Source organism: Jatropha curcas, unplaced genomic scaffold (assembly GCF_041381405.1).
Source record: "Jatropha curcas cultivar XTBG-Jc1 unplaced genomic scaffold, XTBG_Jcur_1.0 HiC_scaffold_298_pilon, whole genome shotgun sequence".
NCBI classification, from domain to species: Eukaryota; Viridiplantae; Streptophyta; class Magnoliopsida; order Malpighiales; family Euphorbiaceae; genus Jatropha; species Jatropha curcas.
The window spans coordinates 17,109-34,135 of record NW_028322450.1 but is presented as its reverse complement, the minus strand read 5'-3'; the positions used below and the strand labels follow the sequence as shown (position 1 = coordinate 34,135).

Here is a 17,027-nt window from a genome sequence, read left to right as displayed (position 1 = left end):
TTGATTGTTTCCAACCACACTGTGTATTTAATCATCAATGGGAAACACCTTGTAAGCATCATATATTATTTAGCTTTATTTAAAAGAGGCATATAAACATGATCGATGAGCATAATCTCATCTTACAATTCTCTCAGAGTACTGATGTTTCCAATTTCTTTTGGAATTGGTCCTGTCAATCTGTTTCCCCCAAGAGAGCTGCAACCATCCATTTTTCACTTTCAGTTCCAATCCGAAATGAAAAGGATAGAGAAAATTAAATTATATTATAACCATTTTCCCTCGATAATCTATTAAGATAATTAACATACATTACTTCGAGTCGTGTGGAGCCCCATGTTGAAGGGATTGTACCGTTAAGGTAGTTTCGAGTAAGGTCACTTCATGAAGCAGAAACAACAGCCGTAAGTTATTGTTGAGTCAGTTACTGCAAAAATATGAGTGAAAAGTAACTTTTTTGCTACTTACATTCCCTTGAGGTAGGGCAACTTGCTCAAATCTGTTGGAAGCATACCTTGGAGATTTTGGGACTTTAGAGATCTGTGCTTCCAGAGAAATTGTAATTATAAAGCTAATGTCCAAACAATAACTCTAAATGATAATTACAATTTATTATCAGTAAATAATATTTGAATATTCATTTTCTATAAAATTCAGCTATAATCCAAGAAAATTTATATTATAACAAACTGCATTCAATGAATTAATATATTTTTCCATTCAAAATTTACTACTAACCAATGCCAGAGACTTTATGTCATTATTCTTTTCTTTTGTGAAAAATCAACGAATCAAATAGCCCATGTATTAGCTAGGGCCACTAACTCTATGCCTCGTTTGATGGACTGGCAGCAGATGCCTCTAGCTATTATTCATGATATACTGCTGTCTGATATTAATAATAATTGAGCAGTATAATTTTCAAAAAATAAAAAATACCCATGATATGATGCTAAATGGGCACTACAAATTAAGTTACTCAAATAGTCCTAGAAAAATGGGATTATTAAGAAAGCAAAGTGGGTTTTGCTTTAAGAAACTGGAGAGGCCATGGTCCCTGTTTCCAGAATTTTGTAAGCCTTTTATTTTAATATTATATATAAGGGAGAAAACACTTAATTTATATTCTCCTTGGAAAAAATATTTTATAAGTTTTTGTTTGATCAAAAAAAAAAATTTGTTTGATCAAAATATTTTAAAACAATATCTATCTATCTATATATATATTTCAAAAAAAAAAATCTATACATAAGGTTAAAAAAAAAAAGAAGAAACAAATATTTTTTAGTTATTTCCAAAAACTGTTGCTCTCTAATATATACACATATAACTTAAAAAAATTTCTGAACTTTTCTTCCTTAATTAGTTAAAATCTTTCTCCAATGAATAAGTAAAAAAAAAAATACAGTATTATGATTATTTCTTGGCTAGAGGGACAGAGACATACATGAACGTAACATGGCAGATGGTGCCACAATCACAAGTTATGTTATTATCTTGTATGGGTTCTGGTTTCCCCCATCCTGATTTGTTGGAGCATGAATCAACGTTAATGTTCCAGTCTTTCTTCCCTAGTGTCTTCCCTATTTCACGAAGGCCTTCCACTGCAAGATATACGTATATAATCAAGAAAAGAAAAAAAGAGTTAAGGAAATCAGAGAAGGTTCAAAATCAAGATTATGGTTTATATATGCATGTGGTTTGCAATATTAGACCTTCATCATTTGGCAATTCAGCAGCTTCAAGAACTAAACTTGTGAAGCAAAAGATGGTAACAGAAGCAACAAGTAGTCTAAAGAACAACATTTTTTTCGATGTATATTTAGCAATCTTAGATGGCTTCTATTTATTGTGTGTGAGAGTATGGAGAGGGGAAGAGAAAATGGGAATTGGTAAGCTTTAGAGATTGGGACAAAAGTCTATTTCAAGAAGAAAAAGGAAGAAGAAGTCAGCAACCCTTTTGACAATAACTTCTATTGCATTCTTTAAGGGTGTTGGGAGTGAGTTCTACTATCTAATCTAAGATCGTTTAATGAAGAGTTTTATCAATACTTACAAGAAAAAAAGTATATAATACCTCGTGGAGCGGTTAGTGGTAATTAAGGCACACTTGAGAGTACTTGTGGTAATATTTAAAAAAAAAAAAAAGAGAGAGATGCAATGTTGCATTCAAGCATTAAGCTTATTTAGTCTTTTACCAGATTAAAAGAAAAAAAAAAAAAGAAAAAGGAAAAATGATTGTGAAGAAGTAGTCAACAACTTGTCGACCAAGTATCCTCTAGTTGATCTTTCTGCATATGTATGAAGTGAAAGGTCTCAAGTTTTATACCTCTATACCAAAAAGCTTTCACTAATTTGATGAGTAAAAGGGAGATTGCCCTTTGTTGTGTAGCCTACGATGTTCTTTCAACCCATTGAATCTCCCAATGGATAAAAAAAATAAAATCAACTACTTGTTATTTGTTATATTATATCATCTAGCATATATATATATATATATATATATATATGTAAGATAATTGGAATGCAAGCTTAACTTAAAGAATTTTTACAAGAATAGGATTTCTTCTAATTTTTTTATTGAAAATACATAAAGGAGATGAAATTTACCAGAAAATAAATTTCAAAATCTTCTGATTAAGAACCCTCAAAAAAAACAAAATCTTCTGATTAAGGCATGCATAGGGATGGCGCGCTACCTAATATTTTGGGTAATGATTTGACCCGTCATATAATACATTCAGATGTAATTTGACAGATTGTAAATGAGCTAATTAATCGAGACTAGCTCAAGTATCAGCACAATAAAAACTCCCTCAAACTCGTTTGTTAAGCTTTCTAAACTGGAGCTTGGTTTATTAGCTGCGAGCTAGCCAATGGTGAATCAGTCCCAAAGAGTTAGAAGGCCTCGAAACCCAAAGAGTAAAATCCTTTTGGCACCTATGCATGTTCACCTCTTAAGCTAGCTTTATGGAGTCAAGTTCTCAATAAGTCAAGATTAATTAAGCTTACATCAAAATTACATCACTTTAATTTCATAGGTTTCGAGCTGAGTTCGTTTATAGTTATCGAATCAAGTTCAAGCAAAGTCGAGTTTAGCTATTTTTTAGACGATCTGAATTCCAACTCATCAAACCTCAGCTATTTTACCGTCACGCAGTACTGTCTAACATTAACTAGAAAATAGCCAATCAACCAAATAATAGGACAATGAAAAGGATATCCCATCTACAATTAATAGTGTGGAGAACAACGGAATTAAGAGTAAGCCTTACCTATTATAGTAGAATAGCATTGACTTGACTTAGTTATAGAGATATTTGCTTGAAAAGTCTTTGCACGATATTAACCACAACTAACTGTGATATAGAAAGTGGGGTACGTATGTTTGTTTTGTGAATTTTCTATAATGATGTGACATGAAGTCAATTGACCCAATTATAAGGCTGCTTCTAGGCAAACCTCGTGGCTGTCTCCGCACCCCCCTGCCTCCTTTATCACTAAGCGAAAAATACTGACTCCAATTTTTAATATTTTGTAAATGTCATAATAATTTATTTATTTTTTTAAATTTTTGATAACTCCAATTGTTAATATTTACAAATACATTTTTATAATTTGTAAAAAAAAGTTATTTTTTAAAATTGCTAAATTACAATATATATATATATATATATATATATATATATATATATATATATATATATTATTATTATTATTATTATTCAGACGTAATTTGACGGAATGTAAATGAGTCAAATCGTTTATGAGTAGCTCCAATAAAACCTCGTTCAATTTGTTCGCTAAGCTTTCCAAATTGGAGCTCGATTTATTAGCCTGCGAGCCAGCCAATGGTGGATCAATCCCAAAGAGTTAGAAGGCCTCGAAACCGAAAGAGTTAAAATCCTTTTGGCTTCTATGCATGTTCACCTCTGAAGCTAGCTTTATGGACTCAAGTTCTCAATAAGTCAAGATTAATTAAGCTTACATCAAAATTACATTACTTTAGTTTTATAGATTTCGAGCCGAGTTTATTTATAGTTATTGAATCAAGTCTGAAGCAAGCTCAAGTTTAGCTATTTTTTAAATTAGCCGAACTCTAACTCTCACCACCATGCAACACTGTCTAACATTAACTAGATAACAACCAATCAAAACAAAATAATAGAAAGTGAAAAGGATATCCCACCTACAACTAATTGTGTGGGTAACTACGTAATTAAGAGTCTTTGCAAAGTCTTTGCAAATAATAGAAAGTGAAAAGGATAGCATTGACTTATATAATAGAAAGTGAAAAAGGATAGCATTGACTATATATATATATATATATATATATATATGTGTGTGTGTGTGGTGTGTGTGTGTGTGTGTGTATTTTAATAAATGAGAAGAAAAAAACGTTGCAGTTTTCTTCTTAAAAAGAAAAAAACCCTAAACCCCAACTTCATTTATCGATACTCTTATCTTAAACTAACTAAATAAAAGAACCCTAAATCCCTAATTATTTTCTTCCATTCCCTAAAGCAAAGTAAATCTAAATCTCAAATTAGTAAATTGCACTCTTTTTAATTGAAATCTAAACGCTTATTTGTGCTGCATTTTTTATTTGGAGAACGTGGTATTTTTCTTAGTATGTGTTGCTGCGGGTTTGGTGGTGCTATGTCATAAAGATATCAATTATAAGTCTTTATTTTTAATGATGGGGACCATATTGCCTCATTGTATGCTCTTTCTTTGTGGTTTTGTATATGGTCCAACATATTATTTTTGATAGGCTAATAATCCGTTTGGAATAAATGAATCCCATAAAATTTATAGAATTCTTTTGGACGTTCAAAATTTTATGTTTGGAATAAAAAGAAATGCATATTTCAATTTATGAATTGAAACCTCTAAGATTGGATATAAATAACTCAAATTTTATAAAAAAATTGGAGGAATTTTCAAATAAATTCCATAAAATTGAACCATCTAAATTATTATTGACAAAATTATCTTTTGTTCCTATTATCCAAAAATTCATAGCCCTAATCTCTCTCTCTCTCTCTTTCTCTACCCTCAGCTGCTTATCTCCTACTCTACACATTTCTGAGCTACCATATTTAGATCATGTAAGCAGGTTAATGGCATTTTTTTTATTTTCGTCATAAATTAGATTAAAGGATTCTCTTCTTTTCTTTTTGGTAATAAAAGAGAGCACTAGGCTCTAAGAAGAAACACACAACCTAGTGTAGGTAACTCCCACTAAATCATGAAGAAGCCAACTGTCCAATCCTTGAGGAGGCCCATCCAGAACATGGGTACCAGAAGCTTAGCTGCTGGCAATTTTCGAAGGATAATCCGCACAGTAATAATTTGGGGTAAAGGATTCTCTTTGTTTGTGAAACAGATGTAAAATGCAATTAGGTATATAATAATTTGGATATCACTAAACATGTGGAATAATTTGCTTTGCTATTTTGCAATTGTTGATGGTTCCGGTGTTTTAGTTGCACCACAAAAAAAGCTAAATAGTGACTAAATTTTCAGTCGATTTAAAACAAAAGGATTTTTCACCGTTGAAAAAGGCATATATAAGGGTGGCCAAAATCCGATTTTTGGAATCGGAACCGTCGATTCGAAACCGGTTGGAACCAAAATTGAAACTTTGCGGAACTAGAACTGATCAGAATCGGAACTATAACCGAAGAGTTGCGGTCCGGTTCTGGTTCTAAGTTTTTTAAAAGTGTGAATTAGCAGTTCTGAGAATTAGCTAGAATCGAAGGTTTTGACTACCGGTTAGAATCGGCCGTTCCAATGGTTCAAACTGACGGTTCCAAAAAATTTGAATTCTGATTATAATGGCTAGAACCAGTGGTTCAACTGATTAAAGTTGGTTGTTCGAGCTGACGGTTCCAATCGGTTTTAACACTTTTTTTTTAATTTTTTAAAAAATTTTTATCAGAATCCTCAAATTAACCTTCAAAAGAACTATAAGTGGCAATATATCAACTAGTTTTAAGGGTATTTGTAGAAGTTAGATTTTTTGGATTTACTATAACTACCCCATTATTTTCATTCATCCTCACACCAAGTTATTTCTCTCTACTCTCTAAGCTCTCCAATTTATAATTACTATCCAAATTATTGCCGAACAATTTCTCCAATCTCTAATTAATCTCCTTGAAAATTTTCAAATTATTTCAATAATATCTCCAATCTCTAATTATTCCCTCTAATTTTTTCATACTCAATTTTTCAAGTATACTCTATAATGGCAAGTAGCGGAAATTTAAGTTCGCAAAAGGCAAGAGAAATGTTGGAGAGACACAAAATCTAGTTTCATCTATGCATATGAACGATATGTTTGACTTCACTCCCAATTAATTCGATTTTGAGGAATATCCAAATGAAAATATGGATGTTCAAACTCAAGAATCCGAATTTAATTATGAAAACAACTCATAACAAGGGTATGATCAAGGTACACAGTTTGTTCGATCACCAAGACAAAATTCTGACATATTAACAATTTATTTCATGAAGAAATTTAAAAAGACAATTTTATGATGTAATTTGCAATTATTATGGAGTATCTTATAAATATAAACAAGTGGGTGGCTATGTGAAACAACCTAAAATTTTATTTTCAAAAGATCAAATTAAATTTAATTCTAATGCCACGTATAAGTTTATTTTGCGAATTAAATTATTATACAATATTCAAATTGGTTTGATTTATGCAAATCAAATAAAACCCAAATAACCAAAACCCAAACTAAGTAAACCCAAATCAACTTCCTGGAGAAGTTGTTGACCAATTTGTTGACTAACAATAATAATAATAAGAAAATTAAAAAAATTTAATTAAATTCTAAAACTACCCAAAATCCACGCCATTTTTTTATGCAGTGAAATTATTGAATAAATAATATTTTAAAGGATGCATTTCAAATAAACCTAAATGTTAAGGATACTCGTATTTATTAAATAATTTCTAAAAATCAAATAAGAATTCAAGGAATTTGATGTGAATTTCATTGACTATTGAATTTGAAACAAATAAATTTTATGACCTTCATATAAAAGATATTTTATTTAAAGTGCTTAGTTTTTTATAATAAATAAGTTGAAAAGTATTCTTTTTCGCATTTTTTTAATAAGGATTAACTTCGAAGTTATTTGAATGCAAATATTTATCATTGAAATTTGGTGTATTTTTAAGAAAGTTCCATGATTTTACTTGGCCTAACTCACATGCTTATGAACAATGAAAACATGGAGTTGGGGGCTGGTTTGCACGATTATAGGGACCAAATCAGAAAAGGCATCCAACTTACGGTACATGAGGGACATCATTGACTTCATATTTTGCATATATGTGTACCACTATTTACAGTACTTTGAGAATGTTTTATATATGTAACTAATGGATATTTTAAAATGATGTTTCATGATAATATTTTATTAGGTTCCTAAAGTTCATATTCTCATTAAACATACATAAAATTAAAATCAAAGTCACATTCCATTACTGTAAGATAACAAGATAACATACTAAGTTGAAAAGGCACACTACTACAGCAACACAATACCAACCATAGTGCCTGCAGAAATACCTTCCGAAGGGGGTACAAAATCTGCATGTGGAAAGAATATTAAAAAGATTTTTCAATTCAGGAAAGCATGAAAAAGAAAAGTAATGTTAAACTCTAACTTTAACAATGGTTTACACTAGAAGTGGAAGCTTAAAAAGGTCATTAACTCACTTGGAATGACATAGATGGCAGACATAAGAGGACCATACACTCTGTAGTCGGAATGCCAGTCGTCCCTTTTCCATTCCAATAAAGGCGTATCCCCAATGTTTGACTTGTAACAATGGTGGTAAAATTTTTGACAATTGCCTTACCAGCCCCCACCAGCTTCCTCCTTAATATTAAAATCCTTTTGCATAAGCTTTCCCTGTCAAAGGTAAAATAATTATGATATCAACTATTTTAGATGAAAAATTACACTTCAAGGCAATCGAAAATTATTACAGATTAGTTCATAGCCAATTTGTAATATTCCATCGAGAAATAGAGTTACTAATAGCAATGAAATTTCTTATCCAAGATGTGCCTTCCATACCTAATTATCCATCCTTAATGCTTTGCTATTCCATCGAGACATTATATTAAATTGATAAGCTACATACCTGAATGTAAATATCAAAAATGCGCCTTCCGAGCCTACTATATGTATTGTCATTAGTAAACATTATCTAAGCAAAGTGGAGACCAATAGTGTAGTTCCCATTTCGCATGCAGAAACCATAATAAGTGAGAGAGATTGGAGAAATGCGTGCAGTCATGTATAATGCAGAAGTGCCAGCGACGAGCTTTGTTGTGTTTGTGGCGATGTAGGAATTTGCATTGGTAGAATCATCCATGAAATTACCAGTATTGCTAAATGCCCAATTAGTTGTATTTGATAGAATCTTGAAGGTCCAGCTCTATCTATATCGTCTTCATATAAGGTTCCATTGATAGTAGCTTCTCTCCCTCCACAATTTATATGAAAAGAATAGAAAGGTAGCACAAAATCTAACAACACATAGTCAAATAAAAGTAATATTTATTTTATGGTATTGAAATTAGTAAGAGAAAGATATGATTCTATTTGTCCAATGCATTAACTTTGTTTGTTTCCCAAACAATGTTGGAAATTAAAATTTTAAGGGCATATGAGTGTTGTGGCTTATGGGCAACCGCCATTTCTACTTATTTTAGTAATAGTTGGACCTAACCATAAGCCCAAGCCTAATTCTAGGCTCTAAATATAATTTAAACAAAACTTTTACTTACTTTTGGGTAAACGCAATAGTAAATGAATATATAAGCATATATATGATTCAAATCCTCAAAAAAGTGGAAAAGTATAACAAACTTACGATACATTGCCCATTAAAGAGTTTGTAAATAAGTTTCTCTGGAAAGCAACAAGAAATTTGATCATTTAGATACCATGTGCGCGTGCGAGAGAGAGAGAGAGAGAGAGAGAAATGAGACTGAAGTTTCCTACATGTTCCGTTCTTGACATGTGCTTTGACTTGTGACATTGTTGTAGGACAAATCACAGCACATTGCATAAAATAAAATAAAAAATAAAAAAAAAAAGCTTGTTATTTGAGTAGCTCCATCAAAATATGTTCAATATGGACAATTACATCTATACTAATACCATATTTTGTTAAGAGTGAATTTCAACCTTATTTCATGTACGATAATAAAAGGTTATCGTTTTTTCAAATAACAATTACCTATTGCCTGATTACATGATATATGGATATAAACCACTATAGGCAAGTATTTACCATTTTGCATAATCATCCTTAGGGTCATATGCTAATTATGCAACTTGTTGATATGTGCATACTACCACAGTGCAACCTAACCTTATAAATAATCAAACTATAACAAAATTAAAATTTTTTAATTCTCTCAGTCAAAAAAAAAAAAAAAACAATAAGAGTGGGGAGTGAAAAATCTCGGATTTGAGACCTCTCGACCACAAGGATTTTCCATTAATTTGGTAAGCGTAAAGGAGATGTATACCTTATCATTGTGTCTCACAATGCTATTCCGACTCATTTGACCTCTCAATGAATAAAAACAAAAAATTCCTTAATTCCAATTACTTTGCATAATGACTTGGTTCTTAGGCTTCGTGCTCAACATATTAACATGTACAAGGCTCAAGTATTATTCTAATAAATGGAGAATATAAAATCAAGAGAAATGGTATTCCTCTTGTATATTTAGCAATCTTAAATGGTTTCTTTTTTTTTTTTTTTGTAAGAGTATGTAGAAGGGAAGAGAAAAATGGGTTTGTAAGCTTTAGAGATTGGGACAAAAGTCTATTTTAAGAAGAAAAAGAAAGAAGTCAGCATCCTATTTGGCAATAACTTCTCTTGCATTCTTTAAGGGTGTTAGGAGTCAGTTCTACCCTCTAATCTAAGATCGTCTAATGAAGAGTTTTATCAATACTTACAAGAAAAGAGGGATATAATACCTCGTGGAGTACTCGTGGTAATATAAAAAATAAAAAATAAAAAAAAAAAAAAAAGAAGAGAGAGAGAGAGAGCGAGATGTAATGTTGCATTCAAGTATTAAAAGTATGTAGTCTTTTACCAGATTTAAAAAAGAAAAAAGGAAAAAGAAAAACGAGTATCAAATAATAGTCAACAACTTGCCGACTAGATATGCTCTGGTTGATCTTCCTGCTTAATAGGAAGTAAAAGGTCTCAAATTCTATACCTTTAAACCAAAAAGTTTTGGTCAATTTGGTGAGTAAAAGAGAGATTGTCTCTTATCGTATAGCCAACAATGTTCTTTCAAGCCATTGGACCTTCCAATGAATAAAAAAAGTCAACTAATTGTTATTTGTTATATTATATTATGTGAGCATATATATATATATATATATATATATATATATATATATATATATATATATATATAAAATGCAAGCTTAAATTAAAGAATTTTTACAAGAGGAGATGATTTTGGACCTACTTAATATTTTAGGATACTGACTTGACTCGTCTATACATGTAATTTGACATATTGTAAATGAGCCAAATTAATCGAGAGTAGCTCAAGTATCGGCGTAATAAAAACTCCCTCAGACTCGTTTGCTAAGCTTTTCAAACTGGAGCTCAGTTTATTAGCTTGCAAACCAGCCAATGGTAGATCAATCCCAAAGAGTTAGAAGGCCTCGAAACCCAAAGAGTTAAAATCCTTTTGGCTCCTATGCATGGACTCAAGTTCTCCATAATTCAAGATTAATCAAGCTTAAATCAAAATTACATCACTTTAATTTTATAGATTTCGAGCTGAGTTCATTTATAGTTATTGAATCAAGTCTGAAGCAAGCTCGAGTTTAGCTATTTTTTAAACTATTTGAATTCCAATTCATTAAACTCAGCTCTTTTACCGTCATGCAGTACTGTCCAACATTAACTAGAAAACAGCGAATCAACCAAATAATATGACAATGAAAAGGATATCCCATCTACAATTAATTGTGTGGGTGACTACGAAATTAAGAGCAAGCCTCTCCTACTGTAGTAGAATAGCATTGACTTGACTTAGTTATTGAGATATTTGCTTGAAAAGTCTTTGCACGATATTAACCACAACTAACTGTGATGTAGGCATGTTTGTTTTGTGAATTTTCTATAATGATGTGACGTGAAGTCAATTATAAGGCTGTTTAGGCAAACCTCCTAGCTGTCTCTGCACCCCTACCTCCTTTATCACTGAGCGCTAAATACTGGCTCCAATTTTTAATATTTTGTATATGTCTTAATAATTTATATTTTTCTAAGTTTCTGATAACTCGAATAGTTAATATTTACAATACATTTTTATAATTTGTGAAAAAAAGTTGTTTTTAAAATTGCTAAATTACAAAATAATAGCTCTGATTATCAATATTTTATAATTCTTTTTAAGAATTTATAAGAAATGGACTTTTTTTTTTAGTTGTTGGATTAGAAAATAATAGCTTTAAGTTACCAATATTTTACAATATTTCCTAATAATTTGTGAAGAAGTGGCATTTTTTGTAGAATGGTTGATTACAAAACAACTCCAGTTGCTATTATTTTATAACAATTTCAAATATTTTGTAAAGATAATTTTTTTAAAAGAAAAAAAGTTAGTGATTTACAAAATAATAGGTCTGATTGTCAAAATTTTATAATATTTTGTACACTATATCTTTTTTTTCAAAAAAAAATGATAATTTACAAAATAATAGCTTTTTTTTAGGAATAAAATAACTGCATTAATTAGAAGAATCCTGCAACACAAGATGGGAAATAGAGGAAGGAACTTCCTCAATCCAAATAGAAAAATCTAAAATAGACAATGATAAACGAGATAAAGCATGAGCAACCTCATTGCCTTCTCTATGTGTGTGAACACAACTCCATGTAGAAGCATTGGAAAGCACCGACTTTAAGGAGAGAACACGAGTGCCATACTCTGTTTCTAGTAGAAAATCCTGCTGAATATGTTGCACAAAGAATAGTGCATCTATTTCCAAAATAAAGAAGAGAAGCCTAACTCAAGGGCCATTTGTAAACCGAAAATAGCTGCTTCTGCTTCCGCTTGGTTAACACTCAACAACAGTTGCTCACGCTTGCAACCAGACGCCATCACACTACCTTGCGATTCTCTAATCACAGAGCCAAGTCCACAACCTTGAGAAGACCCAAAAGAGGTATCAACATTAAGCTTAAAACTATGTGCCGGAGGAGGGACCCATAGAACCGTCCTTGCTTCGTTACTCGAACTTCTATTGCCAAAATTAGCTGATTGAAAATCGAACAAACACTGCAAGCCCTACTGAACCACTCCTCAACATTTAGAGTTTTCTGTTGAAACTTCTGCAGGTTGGGAGCTCGCCAAAGAGACCACGCGGCCATGGAAAAGATGTGAACTTGTTCCTGACAGAGACGTTGCGATAGCTCCTAAAACCAGTCAAAGAAAGGCACCTGCAGATATTGATCCACTCGAATTCGCAATGGACATTATAGCCAAACAAGTCTGTCCTCATACAATCCTTAAACACATGAGTGACATCCTCAAGCCCTTCTCCACACATAACATAGACAGGATCAAAATCCAGCCCCCCTTTGTTAAGTTCTCTTAGAACGGGTAACTGGTTTATATAAGCACGGAAAAGAAAATGTTTTACCTTAGCTGGCATACCCTGCTTCCAAATAACAAGGATGGTACCCACTCCGAATTGAATACTGTCCATCCTTGTTTCATTCCAAATAACAATATTAGTAGGACGAGATAAACTCAACGGTATCACAACAATAGTTCTAGCTTCACTTTGAGTAAAAATGGATCTAACAAGATTATCATTCCATGTAAGCGACTCAAAATCGAAAAGATCACTTACAGTAGCTGTGTGACTTAGGATTGAAACTGGAGTGTAGCTCCCTTAGGAAGCCATTTGTCATGCCAAATACGAATAGTTGTTCCATTTCCCACACGCCATCGACACCCTTTCTCAATGATCCACCTAACATTAACCAGACTAAACCATGTGAAATTAGGTTGAAAACCCCTCCTCGACTCCAAAAAGTAGACGTTGGGTAGTATCTCGCTTTCAAAATTCTAGCCAGCATCGAATAGGAAATTTGAGAAGCCGCCATCCTTGCTGGCCAGCAAAGCCAAATTAAAAATATGAACAGCACCAAACCCAACACCACCCCCTGCTTTGCATAACAAGCTTGTCCCATGAGATGAGCTCCAGTGAATCTTTTTCTCATCAACTTCTGCCTCCACCAAAAATTTGCAACAAGTGATTCAATTTTACGGCAAACCTCCAATGGGAAGAGAAAACAGCTCATAATATAGTTTGGAATAGCTTGTGCCACTGATTTGATGAGGATTTCTTTACCTGCCCTTGATAAAGTCTTCCTCCTTCTACAGTGTTATTTTTATAGTATTTTAATATAGTTTTTATTAGGATTTTTAGTATTTTTAATTACTTTATTTTAGTTTTTATTTTAGTTTTATTTATGTTTTATGTAAAGCTTTCTTGAATTATAATTCACTTGATCTTAAGGAAATTTATAGGGTTTTGACACATAAAAGAGCAAAATAAAGCAAAACACTCGGGCTCTAGCACGCTCTGCCCGTGCACATCAGCACACCCGTGCTAGATTCAAGGAAAATTAAGTGGAGACTCAGACTCTAGCACGCTCAAGCTGTGCTATATGACATGCCCGTGCCAAAAGAGGACATCAACCCAAAGGCGCGTTTGCCTAAGCACGGCCCGTGTTGCATTTCATCATGGAGACTCAGAGCCTAGCACGGCCTAGCCGTGCTATGTGGCATGCCCGTGCCACAAATCCTTATCTAGGATTGCCCCTGAGCACGGCCCGTGCTGAACCCTCCGTAGAATCAAGTTTCGACATGCCCAGACCGTGCCTCACAGCACGCCCGTGCTATAAATCAAGTGCTGTTTTGAGTCGAAAACGCCAGCCAGTCCCTATCACTTACATGGGCCCGCCTGAATACTTTCTTGATGTGCAAATCAAGTTCTAATCCTACTTAGGCGCATGGAAGAGTCCTAATTGAGAAGAAATTCCAAAGCCCTAACCAGTTTCCTATTTCCAAAAAGATTTCTTTACTAACGAGGACCCTATTTCCTAAACGAAGTCGGATTTTCTCCATAGGAAATCATATATAAAAGAGAGGAGCCATTTCGTTATACTGTTCATCTCCAGCTTTGATAATTTTTGTATTACTGTTCTTCTCTCTCTCCAAGACTTCAAGTGTTCAAGATTTGTGCCAAGATTCAAGGAAGCCGTCCAGAATTAATTGTTGACTAGTTTTTATCTCTAAACTCTTAATCTTGTTTTATCTTTCTTTATTCTGATTGATTATGGGAATTTTTATCAAGTATTATTGAGTTTATTTAATTACTATGTCGAACTAAACTCTCATACTAGGGATTTGATGTAGCTTAATTTCTTTTCCAATTTATAATATTAGATTTGTTTTTCTTTGTTCAAAGTATAATTTATTATTAAACTTAATGCTTGCAGGCAGAGTTTCTCCCCTGGATTGATTTATTTCGTTAATCACTATTAGGAGAAGGGTTCTTGATATGAAAAAAAGTAATAAATTACATGAGAATAATAACTTGATGCGGAAGCTATATGGTTTGACTCATGGGGGGGTTTTCATAAGTTAATGACCTTAAGTTATGAATTCACAAAACAAACTATAAAACATAACGATTTAATCCATGTTTGATTGCACTATTGGAAGATAGGTCATTAGACCGAGTTAAAATAGCCAATAATACATCAGGAGAGCTTGTTAGTGATTTTAGGGTTGTTTCCCCTACTTGAACAATTAAAATTGATTCATGAACTAATAAAATAAATTAGATAGAATTAAGTGAAGTCAAAATCCCTAGTAGCCTTTAGACCCTGATTTCTTTTAATCAAAATTGATTTGCTTGATTTCTTTTTATTCTCTTTTACTTGTTGAATTTAATTTCTTAAAATAACTCCCATTATTGCTGTTTAAATAATAGTAGGTTAACATAATTTTGGTACTTGGTATACAATCCTTATGGACACGATACTTTACTCATTCTATATTACTTGTTGCGATTTTGTACACTTGCGAAAATCACTGTCAAGTTTTTGGCGCCGTTGTCGGGGATTGGCGTTACCTATATCAATACTAATTATCCTATTATTAATTTAGATATTTGTTTCTATTTTTTTATTTAATTTAATTTTTCTGGAAGATTATTTCAGGTGTTTATACCAAGAAGATAAAGTAGAACTGAACCCTTGATCTTTGATCTAGAAATCGAAAAAACTTATTGTAGGAACAACGCTGCTAGAAGAGCATGTGAGAACAAACCAGAACAGTAAGCAAACATGGACGATGAAGTTAACCCTCAGAATGGACCTCAACCCCATGTCCGCACCTTGCGAGATTACACAACACCTTCTCTCAATGGAACAACCTCGAGTATCACTTGACCTAGGGTGGAAGCTAACAATTTTGAAATTAAACCTGCAATTAACCAAATGCTTTCCTCCTCAATTAAATATGGAGGTTTACCTAGTGAAGATCCTAATGCCCATATCACTAATTTCCTGGAGATTTGCGATACTTTCAAACAAAATGGAGTTTCTGAGGATGCCATAAAATAATGACTCTTTCTTTCACTCTTAGGGACAAAGCACGATCCTGGTTACAATCATGCCCTGCTGGAAGTTTTACAACATAAGAATAGCCCAAAAATTTTTAGCAAAATTCTTTCCATCTTCAAAGACCATAAAACTGCGCAATGAGATAATGACCTTTGTCCACCATGATCAAGAGAGTTTGTATGAAGCTTGGGAGAGATTCAAGGACTTATTGAGAAAGTGCCCACATCACAGCTTACCTAAGTGGTTACAGGTACAAACCTTTTATAATGCATTACTCCTAACATTAAGATTACTCTAGATGCAGCTGCAGGTAGATCTTTTGAAAGAAAAGAAATTGATGAGGCATATGACTTGATAGAAGAGATGGCAAGCAATAGCCATTATCAAAGCAACTCTAAAAGGAAGAAGACTGCAGGAGCTTATAGATTGATGTCATCACTGCACTCAATGCCAAGGTAGACAATATGGGAAGGACGTTGGACTTATTAACTACTAACTCGGTTAATTCTATTGTGCAAGCTTGTGACAAGTGTAATGGACAACATGAGATTGGAGAATGCATGTTAGATTCTTTAAATCCATAAACTTTGGAGCAAGTAATTATGTGATGAATCAAGGAAGGAAGAATTACCCGTACTCTAACTCTTATGATAACAGGTTGAGAAATCACCTTAATCTTTCGTATGGGAATCCAAACAACGCCTTTAACGCACCACCAGGTTTTCTACCTCAAGAGGAAAAGTCTCATGATGATCTCCTTACTTCCCTCTCTAAATCGCACATGGACTTCATGAACGAAACCCGAGGAAACAACAAAATCAAACAAGCTGCGATAAGGAACTTGGAGATTCAATAGGACAGTTTGCAACATAATGGCCTCCTGACCCCAAGGTACATTGCCTAGTAATACTGAAAAAAATCCTAAGGAACAAGTACAAGCTATCACCTTGAGGAGTGGCAAACAGTTAAAGATCCACCCAGGATGGAGAAGGAGAAGGAAGAGTAGAAAAAAGTCCCCATCATTGACCTAGAAAAGAAAGAGGAAGTACAACCCTATGTTCCACCTATTCCTTTCCCACAAAGGTTAAAGAAAACACAAGATGATAAGAGTTTCCTTAAATTTCTTGATGTCTTCAAAAGCTTCAAATCAACATCCCTTTTGCTGAAGCCCTTGCTCAAATGCCCAGCTGTGCAAGTTTCTAAAAGAGATCCTGAGCAAGAAAAGGAAGATTGATGATCAAGGAATGGTAATGTTGACAGAGGAGTATAGTGCAATCATTCAAAATAAATTAGCTCC

The 17,027-nt window shown here is 33.0% G+C and overlaps 1 protein-coding gene and 1 non-coding gene across 2 annotated transcripts; both read right to left on the bottom strand.

Annotated features, from left to right (window-relative positions):
- Window positions 1-100: 100 nt before the first annotated feature.
- Window positions 101-2,050, bottom strand: LOC149491870 (putative leucine-rich repeat receptor-like serine/threonine-protein kinase At3g14840). Its single transcript, XM_089716992.1, has 5 exons — window positions 1,716-2,050; window positions 1,448-1,604; window positions 469-540; window positions 312-380; window positions 101-198 (listed from the first exon to the last, which is right to left on the bottom strand). Exons 1-5 carry the CDS (start codon window positions 1,804-1,806, stop codon window positions 123-125), a joined length of 465 nt encoding a protein of 154 aa, XP_089573118.1. The 5' UTR covers window positions 1,807-2,050; the 3' UTR covers window positions 101-122.
- Window positions 2,051-15,857: 13,807 nt separating this feature from the next.
- Window positions 15,858-15,964, bottom strand: LOC149491869 (small nucleolar RNA R71). Its single transcript, XR_016319247.1, has one exon. It is a non-coding gene; the product is annotated as a small nucleolar RNA R71 (small nucleolar RNA).
- Between the last annotated feature and the right edge of the window lie 1,063 nt (window positions 15,965-17,027).